The sequence below is a fragment of the Hylobates moloch genome, unplaced genomic scaffold (assembly GCF_009828535.3).
Source record: "Hylobates moloch isolate HMO894 unplaced genomic scaffold, HMol_V3 SCAFFOLD_4, whole genome shotgun sequence".
NCBI classification, from domain to species: Eukaryota; Metazoa; Chordata; class Mammalia; order Primates; family Hylobatidae; genus Hylobates; species Hylobates moloch.
In genome coordinates, this window is record NW_026652279.1 from 63,760,001 (window position 1) to 63,775,718 (window position 15,718).

Genomic DNA, 15,718 nt, shown 5'->3' on the forward strand with positions numbered 1-15,718 from the left:
ACTTTTGTCTTTTTGTGCTTTTTGCTATGACTGGGACTTATACTGATCTTTTTTCTTTTTAATTTCTTTATGATGGATCTTGAGAGAACTCACATCTTGCTATCCCTCTTCTTCTTATACTTTTTTCTCTTGCATAAAATTTTGTTTTGAAACTTAAGGAATAGCCCATCCCTTATCCCCACAAGGAGAGTAGCCACAGGATGTTCATTCTTCCTGTATGACCTACCCCTGAATCCATGTCCTTTTCTACATTTGCTGTGATAGTTCTTCCCCTTCTTATGGTGAATTCATTGATCAAACTTCCATTTATCTGTTCCCAAACATTCAATAATAATTTATCATTTGTTAAAATGTAATTTTTATTGTCATAGAGTTCAGTTGCATGAATAAGATTTACACACATACAAGCTAGGGTAATGTCCCCAAAGCACAGATATTAATAAGGCACAAAACAACACAAAATCAATGTTAGGTTGGGTTAAGAAGAAAATGGATCTTAAAGGCAATGATATAGCAATCTTTATTTTTGTTTCTCAGATCTGATGCAAGGGGCAGTATAAAGGTATTACTTTGGAAAGGCTAGGGATACATGTGCTTATATATACATTACATACACATATTTATATGCAATATATGTGAACTAGTTACATATAATAGCTTAAGTCAGAGAGAATAAAAACAGAATTAATCTTATAAATTATGGTAAAAGTAACTCAGAATTGTGTATTAAGCCTTTCTGACAATAAATTGTATTAGTTTCTTTACATAATTACATAAAAATACACATTAAAATATTTTGCATGTTTTAAAAAATACTTGGTGGTAAAAGTGCTTTTATAGCAATAAATGTGTTACAAAAGCTCTAGGGTAATAAATATATCATTTAAAGAATTTTTAGATCTGTAATTTATATTAACTAGTAAAGCAGTAACAATCTTAAAAAAAATTTAGTGTTTGAGTGAAATCGATATATTCTAAGTAATGAAAAACTTCCTTATTGGAAGTGGATCACTGAGTTATTTTTATTGGAATATTGAAGTTAGTTCAACTTTCATTTACTTTGTTTTTAAAGTCCTTTTATAAAGTTAAAGAATGAAAGAATCTACAAAGACAATTAGAGCCATAGATTTTAATGTTCGTATTTGGACTATTTTATCAAAATGTTTTTACCATTCACATTTGAACTACTTCAGCTTTAACTAGCAATTGATAAACTATGAGCACACATGATTAAACCATGTGAAGTAAGAATTCCCCTACTGTGAAGCAGAAGGGCATATACATGCTATATAACCCTGGTATTGTTCTACTAATAATATGGGAATTAGGTCCTAAGGTTGATACTTAAGGTAAAAACTGAAATTCCCTAACCATCAAAATTACCCTTAAAAATCCTTTAAATCACCCTAAAGTCACCAGGACCCGAGTCTTTTAGGAGCACAAGTTGTATATGGTACAACTCCTGAAGATTCTGAAAGGTGCCCTTGGAAGGCCTAGAATTCATTTATTTGGTTTTCCTTTTATTACTACATTGACCTACCTTTTTCTAAACTGAGGTCTAGCTGAAGGTGGAGGTGTGGGGTGAACAGAGATTACAGGGTGGGGTTGTACTCTTTATATATGATTGGAATTAACATAAAGTAAACGCATATACCTTGTGATTGATTACACTGTAGTCAATATTGGGTCTGGTTATCCATAACAGTCACTTCTGTCCTTTTTAACCCTACTCAATTCTATCGCATTTCCAATTTGGAGGCTGTTAAGCTGCATTCTTTTTTTCCTGTACTACAGATTGCAATGTTATTTTGATTGTGGGCTGTTTCATTTTAATTAACATCAAAATGATTCATGATTTGAACTAAAACAAAGATCAGTCATGTTCAAAGATTGGAAAGCTATCATGGCATCTATCAACAAATACTTGAATTGTTGCTGTATTTATTCAAAGTTTCCCAGAGGCATTTATGTTAATGAATATTATCAAACAAAAATTCATATGTAAAATACAAAATAATAAAGGTCTTCATGGCAAAAATAGTGAAGCAGATTTTTAAGTTGTAGCATTTCTCAGAGTTTTCACTGCTTTAATGTGCATTGTAAATATGTAAGATAATTCAGAATAGTTTCTACATTATTTTTCTAAATTATTTGACCAGTTTCAGGGGATATACCATACTTCACTGACCAAGTTTAAATATCAAAATGACCAGGATATCCTTGTTGCTTGTTAACATAAATAAAACCGCATGTTAGAAAATTGAGTGTCCTATTTCAAAACAACGTGACTCTCATGTCTTTTAAATACTTGTCAAAGTAGTTTGTTAAAACTGAACAAAATTAAAAGAATGTATTAAAGTGACTTTCCCTTCATACTCCTATGCCATTCTCGATGCACCAACATAGTCAGATGACTTCTACTTCTTTCTCCTGAGATAACACTGGAATAGCTCTTGAAATTTCACAATTTCATATATTTGGTGAGTGGAAATGTAACTTGCTAATTTTATGTCCTTAGTATAAAAGGTCATGGAAGGACATTCTGTATGTTAAATGACTTAAATAGCCTATTTCCCTTGTTGAAAAGCATCTGCTGTTTGCTTCCAGAATGCTTTAATACCATAATTCCCTTTCTCTCCACGCATCTTCAGTGACCTAGTTACTCTTTGGCCTTTATACGACTGCCTTCGCAGTTGATTTAGTAAGGTCAGGGTCCCCTCATTGTTCACAGCCACTGTGAAATAACTTTTCTTTCACCTTATCTTCTAAGGAAGTTGAAAAATGTTGCTATTTTCTGGCTTCGAGGGCTTGGTACTATTATCCTCACATGAATTCTTTGGAATATTACCTAATAAACAATAAATGCCCTTTCTTATCAAACATGTACAATAATAAATTTAGTCTGCTATTTGCTGAGCATATAGAAATTTGTGCTATTTGGTGATTAGTGAGTACTGCCCACCTGAGAAATATCTTTACAGCAAAACCTGCAGCTCACATTTTAAAAAATACTTATTGTAGAATAGAAGGTCAAGGATCAACTTTTTCCTCAGAAAAATGAGAATGGGGCTAGAATTAGGATATTTCAGGTATAATTATGGTTAATTTCGATTATAGAAAGGGCTGGAGTATAGGTATGACAGGTAATGTTACAGTTTAGTAATAAACATAAAATTTCAATACAATAAAATATGTTTAAAAATGAATAGCTTTGGTAAGAGTCCAGAAGTTTTCACTCTAATGAGCCCTTGGAGTTCACAATAGTACTAGTGTTTTAACTTAGAAATTCCTTAGATAGGTCAATATATATCAATATTACCATTAAAAAGCAAGAAGTGTTTTATCCTCAAAGTTTTCCATGTTTTGTATTCATCATATAAATATATAATAGTAATAGCCATACTAAAATGATTCAAGAAAGGTTATATTTTGAGAAACACTATTGCAAGCTAAGATGCTGTTTTAACAGGACACCCTCACACGCTTGAAGGCTTTTCTTCTCTTACACTCTAACACAACTTCTTGTTTCCTAGCTCATACATGTATATGTGATTAGCAGAAATGTACAGATAGGGTCCATTTTATTTTATATTGCCTTCATTTCACATATTCACGAATGTATCCCATGTTTCAACAGTCTTCATATTCAAATGGGTGCCTAATATTCTATATGTGGATGCTTAATAATTTGTTAATTCTCTAAAGTTAGACTCTTAGGTTGCTAACAACATTCTTTTAGTAGACATGAGTATGTAGTCTTAGAGCATGTTTCTTTTTGTTTCAATTGAATAACTTCTTTGGGAAAAATTCATGAGACAGAAGTTTTTTTTTAAAGAATAAGTGAAAACTCCCTGATGGCAGGAACACATCTCTCTATTTTTGTGTAGGCACTCACATAATGCTGAAAACATTATAGGAGTTCATTAAATATGTGATGACTCAGACTTGAATATTAAATTATCTACAGAAGAGTTTGGTGCATAACATGATGGCTGATTCATGATGAATATTTTCATTTAATTCCAATAAATGAAAAACCTAGAAGAGTAAGTACCTGTTGATATAGTGGTCAACTTATTAAATAATATGCTGTTTATTTAAATTATTCCTTGTATTGCAAAAATGTTTATTCTGTCTTTATAGGTTTCAGAGTGGAGAAAGAGACAGTGATAGGTGGAGTTGGGTAGCATAGGGTTAAGGGTTCACCTGCAATTATAACCAGACCTAGAAACACAACAGCACACTGACTTAATGCAATATGACTGCTTTTACGTGAGTTCCTCATCTCGTGACTCAGGGACTGCACTTCACACTATTCATTTAATCCAGGAAATAATTTTGTCATACATACACTATGTACATACACTTTGAAGAATTTACATAATCATATATTTTTAAAAAGTCCTCTCTGCAATTAAGCCTAACATTCAATGTGAACACATTAAAATAATGAAATAATTTTGATATTTAAAACATTTTTAAACTGTAATTTTACTCAAAGGGCTATGAAACCTCAAATGCATAGAAATATGCTATATAGATATAGATACAGATATTTAGTACTTGTGGGTCATATATATTTGCTTCAAACAGTCTAACTCCACAGTGTTAAGGACAGTAATTATCTTTTGTCAGTCTTTTATTTTCAGTAAGTCTTCAATTGTTTTTTATTGATATGATTATTTAAACATAATAAGGCTGATAACTAGTGAAAAATATGAAGGAATGAAAATTAAAATTTCAAAGTAAAATTTAAAGTTGTAGATATGTTTGAACATTAAGAGGAACAGATGCAGAGCAGGGATAATACTTATAAAGAATTTCCCATAATTCCCAGTAGAGTACCCAGCACATGGTTCCTACGGCCAGAGTAATAGACCCCTGAACCTTAAGAAAAGTCTGCTTTTGTAAGGAAATAATCCAGGATCAGAAAATAGGTCTCATGTCACATGCCAACTGCAATTCACTGGCAGTGGTTGTCAAAATGTGGTCATGAGAAGGATACTAAGGCAGAATCTGGACTCAGCAGGAGAGTGTTGTGATGATTAGTAATATCTGCCATAGTGAGAAAAAGAAGCAAAACATATTTATGCCAGCACCAGAAAAATTCAATCTACAGAAATGCCTGAGAATGTAATTCTGGAATTATGTGATGTTACTGTCGTATTTTCCTCATTTCTCCATATTGTTGCTATTACTACTTTCCTTTTTCAAGTAATGTTCTTCAAGTGGCTGGGCATTGTGGGAGGGTGTTTGGGGGGATATATGGACTATGTATTTTCTATTTATTCCCATGACTAAGGTCATATTCTCTACATTCTAGTATTTGCCTACTGGGACATAAAATAACAGGCTGCTCTCCACTAAAAATTGTTTTTTGAATTTTAATAGACTCCATCTATGAAGTTAGACTAGTCCAGATAAAATCTATCTGGAAATGTGAAAATGTACCCCCTTTTCTTATAATCATATTTTTGAAGCAGTGTTGTACTAGCAAACATCTTGCCTTTCTGTGTGATTCTATGTTGTATACTGGAAAGAGCAAGGACTTGGAGTCAGTGGCCTTCAAATTCCTGATCTACTCATTATTGCTGTGTACTCTTGGGAAAGTTAGCCTCTTTAAGTCTCTGTTCCCATGTCTGAGGGATGGGAATAATAACAGTGAGGATTAAGTGATATAACCAATAAAAGCCCCTAGTACCACAACTGGTACATAGTAGGCTCTCAACAAATGGCAGTCATAGTTACTGTTGATAATATATATTAAGAGTTTGTATCAGTATTAATATGGATATTGACATTATATTATAAAGATCTTGTGCCAGCAGTTTATGGGAATTTTCTATTTTTCTTTTCTCTTTTTTTAGATATGGGGTCTCACCCTGTTGCCCAGGCTGGAGTGTAGTGGCATGATTATAGTGCACAGCAGACTTGAAGTCCTGAGCTCAGGTGATCCTCCCACCTTGGTCTCTCGAGTAGCTGGGACCACAGGAATGTGCCACCATGCCTGGCTAATTTTAGTTTTTAATTTTTTGTAGAGATGGGGTCTCATTTTGCTCAGGCTGGTGAACTCCTGGCTTCAAGTGATCCTGCCACCTTGGCCTCTCAAAGGGTCAGGATTACAGGTGTGAGCCACTGAGCCTGGCTGAATTTAGATTTTTCTAATGGGCAAGTAGAAGTTTCAAATCTCCTGATCCATCTTTCATATTCTGTTTTCCTTCCACAAAACTTTGCTTATTATTCAATTTCAACATTGGTTTTGGCCAGCCAGTTATTTCTCTGTCATGAAAAGCATATTTAAAAGTGCTAGCAACAAGAATCAAAACAAAACAAGTTGTCTATGACTTGGTGTATAGAGATACACAATTTAGCAAATGCTGATTATGTATTGCCTATGTGGCATTGAACAAAATCTTTTCAAAATAAGTAGAAAATTTTACATCAAAATGTTGGAAGTTATCGTATTCAGAAGATAGCAGTATTGGTGCATAATTCGCTAAATGGAGAGATAGTACTATTCAGTCTTACAGCATTATTCACAGTTTTTTAAAGAAGAGGTTCTAAACAATGGTACTGGTATGGGCTGTTCCCTACGTTCATGATTCACATATTACTGGAAACTAAGTGCTTTAAAGTTACAAGATAGACTAATATGTACTACAGAAGCTGGTAGTTGCAGTTGCTAAAGTCTTATAAGGCCCAGTGGGTAGTAACAATATACGGTACATAAGGTGTATTGGCCTGGGCAAAGCATTATTTCTGAGGTAGCCAAAATCTGGACAACTGCTGCCCATCCCGGGATGCCACATTTGAGCTGATAGTCAAGAAGCCCCTAATGTGTCAAATTTTTTGTCAGTGACACACTGGGGACCTGGAGCAGGGATTAGAAGAAAGCATTATTTACCCATTACATTGAAACTCTGTCCTAAAGGATATTGACCAGCTGACTACAGTCTGGTGCACTCAGTAGACTTCGGTGTGTGGAGTCATCAGGGGTGAGGGTTGAAGAAAATGCAGAACAAATGTGTAGGACAATGTGGGTGAGGGTGGGGGAGGTAGGACTGGGTGAAGGGTCACTATGTAGTTATCAAGCCACAAAGTGGGAAAATACTTGGGGTTTGGAGCAGCTACAAGGTTGGTCCTGAGAGTTAGTGGAGAGGGAGAAAAAGGTGTTTTAAAGCGCACGGCCAGGCACTGCTCCAGATGTTGTTCTACACACAACCTTGGCCTTAAGCTGGGTCCTTTCTCCCAAGGGCTGTTCATGACATGACAGCTACAAATAATTATTTGAAAGGTGGTTATAAGGCATTATTGTAAAGTGAATGAATGTGAGAGTAGTTTGAAATTCACATTTATGAAAGGATAACTGCCTATATTAATACAGTGGTTCTCCAAATTAGTTTTTTACTGTTAGTTGGATTTAGGGTTATACTTATAATACTGCCACATTCACTTATATGGTGTATCTACACTTTCTTGAGTAGGAGAGAAAGCAAGCATGTTGGGAACTGCACAGAGCTCTGAGTATTCCCATGGGAGTGTGTCAGGCACAAGAATATTTGCTGCACCAAATAATGAAAGCCTTCTATGACCAACATGTTTTCAATTTAGGTACTCTGACTTTTGAGAGGAACAACTGCAGATATAGGTTTATGAAATTTCCAGTATGTTAGTATAAAATTATTACATTTTCAATATGTTAGTATAAAATTATTAAACTGTGGATTTCATGGCCTTCCTCATCCCCTTTGTCACTTTAATTTCTTCCCCTTTTACTGTCAAGAGAAAGGATAACAGCTTCTTAGGTGAGTCTTGAGAAAAAAGCTATTAGAATGGAATAAAAACCATGGGGACTTAGCAGATGAGAGAGTAATATCAGCATATAAGTGTGAGAGAAATCTGGGGGTTGGGGATGCTACACAAAAGGAAAGTGCAGGAGAATTTAATAAGAGTTGCAGTGGATTATACACCTGGACTTCTTGTCAGGTTTGAGAGATATGGGAGAAAAGATGGAAATTCTACGTATGTCATGTTTCCTTAATCCAACATCACTCTGGGGCAGACAACTGGGCTCTGCAATTTGGGAGATAGAGAAGCAGTGTCACAGTTTTATGAGCACAAAACAAAGCAGGCATTCTTTAGCTAATATTGCTATCCTTTAATCTACTGTGTCTCTTCTCCTTAAACAAACAGTCTCAGTTCTCTGGAATCAGGAACAGAGTGGGTGGGTGGTATTGGAGGTAAGAGGGTGGAGCAGGAGAACCCATCCAGGCTGCTGTGAAAATGAAAATGCTGATAAAGGTTCAGGCATGTGAAGCTTAGAGCACTGATTCTTTTTGTTTCTCAAACAAAAGCATATTAATGGCCAAACAGTATCACATATGTCTTTGTCAGAAACAAGGATAGCAAATCAGTCACAAAAACTTCAATTTGGTTTCCCGGAGATCAGACTTTAGAATTGAATCAAGGTGCCAAGTTTATATAAAGCACGCAACTTTTGGCCTGTGTGCGGCAGTGCTGTCTCAGAGCTTGCCACTCATGGGTCTCTTCTGCTGGATTGCTGAACAGCCCACTAAATCACACATCTCTGGCCCTCAGATACACCCTCTCATCTTGACTTGATCTCTGGATCCCCGTTTCTTTTTGACACTTTCTCATCTTACATTCTTCATCAATATTTTCCAAATATGATGATCATTCATAATCTTGAAAAAGCAGAAAGGAAATTGTTTTATCTGCTTTTCTTCAAAAGAAGGTTTTTACATGCCTGTTTCTATAGCTCTAGCACAGTCAGACAGCTTTGTTGATGGGGACTGATTGTGGATTCTGTTAACTCTATACCACAACAAGGGGCCCAGATTAAAGGATTTCAGTTTATAGATGCCAGTATCCTCTCCATTAATGCAGACTCACTACTAGCTCTTTCTCCTCAATACTATAGCATGACCAAGTCACCTCAATAACTCATATAAAAACAAAAGCCAAGAAATATTTCCTCTAACTACTTTTCTTTCTCATCAGAAACAGGTTTCTTGAAAAAAAAAAATGGTACTATGTATTGCTCCTTTCTCTGAGCTCACATTCACTCTTCCTCTATTGTAATCTGTCTTACACAACTTTATTGAAAATGCTGTACCAAAGGTTGTGCATGCACACCTGAAAGTCTCATTGCTGAATCCAATGGAGACATTTCATGTTTTATTTTACTGCAATTTTGTGAAGGCTTGGACATTATACTCCTTGAAACCCTCTCCGCTTTCTTCTATGATACTGCTCTTCCCTGTTTTCCTGATTACTTGTCTAGCTTCTCTTTTTCAGTTTCCTTTGGGTACTTTTTTTTCAGTTCATGTCTTAAATTAGAGGGTTTCATCCTTTCCACTATTTATTTGCATTCTTTCTCTGTGGGCTATCTTAACTACAGTTAAAGCTTCAGCTATAATCTATATGCAGATGATCTTCAAATCTATATCTCTAGCCCAGATCTTTTTATCTGAGGTTCAACCTATAAATATAACTGTCTAGATGTCCCACAGGCATCTGCAACTCAGCATGTTCAAAATGGTCTCATTTCTATTCCAAAAACTTGTCCCTCTCCCTCTCTCTCGGGTAATACCATCAGCCAGCTTGTATAAGAAAGAAACTTGAAAAACATCTTTGATTCTTTTTCTCCTCCCTTCCTGCATATTCAAACAGTGACTAAGATGCACTGGTTTTCCTAATAATATATGTTATTATTACTTATTATTAGGAAATAATAATAACAATAAAATTCTCTTATCTTCTGAACCCCAAGCTCATTCCCATTTCAGAAGTCTAGCTTTAGTTACTGAAAACATAAAATTGTCTCTGTTTCCAGTCTTGTTCCTTGTTTTGCACTCACAGTGTAAATCATCCCTAGAGTGATCTTTCAGAAATGCAGATGTAATCATGCTATTCCATTGCTTAAAATCCTTCCATGGCTGTCCATTGCTTTCATGATAAAATCCAAAGTGCCTTTCCTTCCTTTACTGCTTCCTGTGTTGGACTTCTTTAGGGAAGATGGACCAGAGTAATAGTTTAATCTCTAGCTATTTCATGCTTGGCTTCACTTTACTGAGGCTGCCAATTAGTGATTTAGAGGTGAACTCTTAAGTGCTCTGCTGTGAACTGAGGTCTGTTTCAAATAGTCCTTGAAGAGCCTCAGCCTTACTAAAAACCTGCACTGGCTTGAACCTGTGATCTGAAGTTGAATGTCTGAATAGCCTCCAGCCATCCCCTGAGTGAAGAAGGTGAGCTTCGGATACGCATTGGTTATTTCTAAGTCCAATTTATTCTAAATAAAGAAATATGTTTTTAACTTAATTATATTTAAAATGTAATATTTTCAGACATAGATGATAGTCTTTTTTTTTTCTACTCTTCCTCTTATAATTGCTCTTCACAGGGAGGTGAGTAGATCTTCTCAAGTCTACTGACTTTTACAAAATGGTGTATGAGTGCCTCCATTTTCTTGTCTTGTTATCTGTTCTTTTCTGGTTTTAGGAATGGAGAGTAACAACAACTAGATGTGATCATATCAGCAGGAAATATTCTTCCTCTGGGCTGATTCACAAATTGCCCCTGTCTGGCTTGCCATTTCAAATTGAGGAACAGAACATAGAACAGGCAAGAAAATTAAAGGGGCTGCACACACACACACACACACACACACACACACACACACACACTCTCTCTCTCTCTCTCTCTCTCTCTCCCTCTCTCTACTTCTAAAGGTAAGGAAGGATCAATCAATTTTAAAAGGCTATGTAAATATCAAAGACCCAAACAGGAAAAGATATAAACAAAGTAATTCAGAAAGATTAGAGAGAGAGAAAAGGAAGGGGAATCTGTTATCTTGTTTTAAAAGAGTCCATTTTTACTTTAATGTTAATAATTCTTTTTTTCAGCTGATAAATGAAATATGGTTTCCACAAAGTCAACAACTAGATGGTTATCAAGGCATTTTTTTCCTTTCTACCTGTTATTATTTATAGCCTGAAAGAAACCATAATTGTCAAGAAGAAAAAAACTCAACATTATGCCTCTTACACAAGGATGTCCTCCACCAGGGTGTGAAGTGCACTGGGATTTCGGATCAGTTTGTCAAGGAAGCTGACGATGTCAGTAAATTTTGGTCTGTGATTTCTCTCCTTCTGCCAGCAATGGAGCATCAGTTGGTGCAGAGATGCTGGACAGCCCATGGGAGCTGGAAGTCGGTACCCTTCTTCAATGGACAGAATGACCTAAATGCAAACATATACAGATTACTCTCTTATTTTTAGGCAGTAATACATATGCTATGTTATAATTTCTTTTTATACAAGCAGAAGAAGCCAAAATAATGGTAAGCATGAAAACTACTTGTGAGTACAAGGACCTAAATAAGGATAAATACAAAAGCTGTGAACAAAAATTGCAAGTAGCTCCAAAGCATCTGCTCACCCCTATGAGAAGAAAATATGTTTTAAACATGCGCTACCGGTATAGAGGAGGTTAAGTTCATTACAACCTTAAGAAATAATTTTTTATGTGACTTAGCTGGAACATCTCAAAACCCAATTAAACATCAGAAAGTCAGCATTGTGATTGATGCACTTAGTGCGAATAACATATAACGAAGGTCTTAAGTAAAAATTTTAAGAAAAATTCTGCTGAAGCACTGATTTCTTAAGTCATTTTTTATCCTTTTATAATAATGTCAATGTGTACTCTATTTCTAACCATCATCCCTTCTTTCTTCATCATTAATTTAATTCCTATTCTCTTACATTTAGCTTTCCCTTAGTCTGACACTGACCTGATTATGAAATCATACTCCTATAACTCCTAAGGTCATTTAATCCTTAAAATGCTATCAATGGCTAGCTTAAGGCTATAGGGCAATAGGAACATTAGCTTGAGTGTCCTCTGAGCTAGTGTGCTTCAGCAGAACTTCTGTGATGACAGAAATGTTCCCTCTCTACAACATGGTAGCACACAGTCACATGTGGTTAGTGAGCACTTGAAATACAGCTACTAGAATGAAGAAACTGAATTTTCAACTTCAGTTACTTTTAATTAATTTAAATTTAAATGTGTATAGCCACATGTGTCTAATGGCTACTCTATGGAACAGTGCAGCTCTCGGGAAAGGAATCTGTATAAGGTACCAAAGTTAAGAGTAACAAGATAACAATAACTATTTTTCTTGGTACTTAAGGAAATCACAAGATAAGGCAGGAAATTCATCTGTTTAGTGTATGATCCACCTTCCTAGAAATATGATAATACTGACCCTGAATTTATGTAGCCTAGGTTTTCATGAAATGTTCGAAAGTATTCATGTGAACATTTATTCTTTTTTTTTTCAATTGATGCAACTCAGTAATTTTTATTGCAACTGGAAGACAATACATCACAGAAACTTTATGGTAGGTCTGGGGAAAAGTGTTATTTACAATAAATGATGAAATAGTTTGTCTTCGGCAATATGATTACATACGAAGAACGCAAAATGCAGGTATGGATGCCTTCCAAGCAACACCATCAAGTCCCTAGAGTTCGGCTGATCGTGCCTGCGTCCACATTGTTTCTTTAGGTTCACACGAACATAATAGAACATCACTTTCTTTCTCCTTTATGGTTCTCCCTTTCTATTCATGATATTGGCAGTTTCATACAGAAAATACAGAAAAAAATGGCTTTTGAAAAATTATTACTCTCATAAATTCATTTTGGCCGTGTAGGTCTATTGGCCAGCCAAGGTCAGACGACCCTAAGCATCAATAGTAAACCTCTTGGTTTTCTGATTGCTTTATCACTATTTTTTTTTCTGTAAAACAAAACAAAACTCAGAAATGTTACAGAATCAGAGTATTAAAAAATGTACAAGTGTATATGCTTCCCAGACACACATGGATACATTTATTCTTATCTCTAGGGAAAAGACGAAAGTGTTTATTGTCACCATTGTTGAGTTTGGAAAATGGAGGAACAGACTAATATTTAAAGACAGGCAAAATTTAACTTCCCCCTCCTCTGTCCCTCTCAAAAAAACAGAAATATAAAAATGCAATTTGATTTGTTTTAAAATTTACACTATTGGACATGACTAACACATTCTTAATTTATGTTGGAGGCTGTTTGTAAAAAAGGAAGAATATGTCTTCACGAACCTCTTTACTGCTAAGTTTTAGCTTTTTTAGTAATAGGGAATTTCTCATAATCCCATCATTGTCTTTTTTTTTTTTTTTTTTTTTTTTTGAGACGGAGTCTCGCTCTGTCGCCCAGGCTGGAGTGCAGTGGCGCAATCTCGGCTCACTGCAAGCTCCGCCTCCAGGGTTCACGCTATTCTCCTGCCTCAGCCTCTCCGAGTAGCTGGGACTACAGGCGCCCGCCACCACGCCTGGCTAATTTTTTTTTTTGTATTTTTAGTAGAGACGGGGTTTCACCGTGGTCTCGATCTCCTGACCTCGTGATCCGCCCACCTCGGCCTCCCAAAGTGCTGGGATTACAAGCGTGAGCCACCGCGCCCGGCCCCCATCATTGTCTTTTTGACCAGACCACTTTAGCCTGTCAGGATACTAGCATTTTTCTATTCACTTTATATTTTGTTACTGAACAGGATTTTTCTCATCTGCTTTCTGACTACTTTTACTACCAACTAGGCTTGGGTTTTAAGATTTTATTACATGTTTTATTAAAGCAGGATGTGTGTAAAACACTTGCAATGCATCAAAACTATTGTGGATAGATCAGAGAAGCAACTAAGAAAAATAGCATAGAATTCCATTTTAAAACAACATTGAAATTCCACTCTAGGAGTGCTTGATAGTCAATTTTCCAGTTATCTAATTATAAATGCATGGAATAAAATAGGTGACAAGTGAGGTTATATTCTTAGAAAAAAATAGCTTCCTTTATTATCTACCATGTGCTATGCACTTTGCATATTTTTATTCATTTACTGCTTAAAATAGCTCAATATGGTAGATATTATTATCCCCATTTCTTAAATGAGACAGTTTAGACTCAGAGGAATAAGGAAACTTGCCTAAATTCACATAGCTAGTAAGTGGCAGGGTTGAAATTTGAACTAAATTCCTTTTAACTTACAACATTTTCCTCTACCACTCCCCAGAAACGCGTTTTAGTTCTCAAGATATAACATCTTCCTCTCCAATTTCTTATCACCCAATACAATTTTAGTAGTGATTACCATGCTATCTTTTGTCATGGCATCTGCTATTTGGACTTCAATGTTTTTACTTGGATCCTAAGTTTAATATTCTGGGTAAATAAAAATTATTTATTTCATAGTTTGCACAATATAATCTCAAACTGAATAGAGTCATTTCTTAATGCCTCTGAGTCTTGTGCATGTATGTATGATTGCATCCATAATATTGTACTGTAATTTTTTCATCTGCCTTTCCTCTAAGGCTGTACATACCTGAAAGCAGGAATTATACTTCTAAATTTTCTATGCTTATCGTTTAGTACATTGCCTGACACATTACTAAATATTATTGACCTAAACAAATGCTATTAGAAGAAATTTTTGGATTTGTCTTGACAGAGAAGCAGATTCTTGGAAAATTTAGTGTCTCAACTTATTCAAAATAGATTCAAAGTATAAGCATGATGGCATTTGAAGTCCTCTCTGAAGAAAGTGTTGATTTAAAAACTGCTGCATCAAGCAGCCTTGTCCAAAAATGATCTCATAATCTCACTCTGGCTTTTCTGGACAAGGAGCCAGATGAGACTGGAAGTTTGCTCTTCTCTAAGAGGTAGGTACTTGGCCGAAACCCAGCTTCTTGTAAGACTTGTGGCTTCTGCCTCCTGTCCAGAGGGTTACTATTTTCCACTGGCCCCAGGTCCTTAGCTTCAGACGACTCCTGTAGACAGTTGGCATCCAAATCTAGAATGCTTAGCATTAAGCAGGTTGCTTACGCCTCTTGACAAAGTTGCTCTCATGCATGCCTTGTAACAGTGATGAGCAGGAAGGTTCCCTTGCCTGGAAAATTTACCCACAATGCATCCAGTAGAGCATGTGGTCCCGTCCTCTCTGTGGGAACAGTGGGAGGAGCAGAAGACTCATGACTTTTCTTCTTGCTGACCTCTGGCTTATACATTTCCTCAATTCTCTAATTTACAGCCTTGCGAAATCTGTCTGGAGCCCTGGCCAAACACAAAGGGACCCATCATATAGGAAAAGAGTAACAATATCAAGAGTAACAGTGATAAAAACAGATTATTAGCAATTATTGAGAGCTCTTGAGTACTTTCAAGGCCAGCTCTAAGTGATGTTCATGTATTAACTCTTTTAATCTTCACAGTAACTTTATGAGGTAGGTATAATTGTTATCTCCATTTTACAGACAAATAATCATAACAAGAGGTTTAACTTGCCCAAGATCACACATCTGAAAATTGTCTTCAAAGGTAGTCAAAGAAGAAACTTATATTTTTTAAGCAATTCACAAAATTGCTTAAAAGATATATGTTTCTAACAGATTTTTAAATTTATTCATCCAAACGGATAGATATTAAACACTTAATATGTACTATTGACCATTCTGTGTTCAAGGGATAACATAACAAGTCAGGTATATCTCTGTCTTTAAGAAATGTATTAACTATTGAGAGTGATGATTATGAGAAGTGCCACATAGAACAGGCTGTTATGGGAGCATGTGGGAGAGGTACCTAACCCAGCCTC

At 35.7% G+C, this 15,718-nt stretch overlaps 1 protein-coding gene across 3 annotated transcripts in view; it reads right to left on the minus strand.

The window, feature by feature from the left end:
* EPHA6 (EPH receptor A6) overlaps positions 1–15,718 on the minus strand; it is a 960,796-nt gene that overhangs the window by 5,495 nt on the left and 939,583 nt on the right. For all 3 annotated transcript variants that reach the window (XM_032150357.2, XM_032150356.2, XM_058437624.1), the window contains one exon: positions 11,068–11,261. In XM_032150357.2, the coding sequence (XP_032006248.1) occupies positions 11,068–11,261 (194 nt within the window). The remainder of the gene's footprint in view (positions 1–11,067; positions 11,262–15,718) is intronic.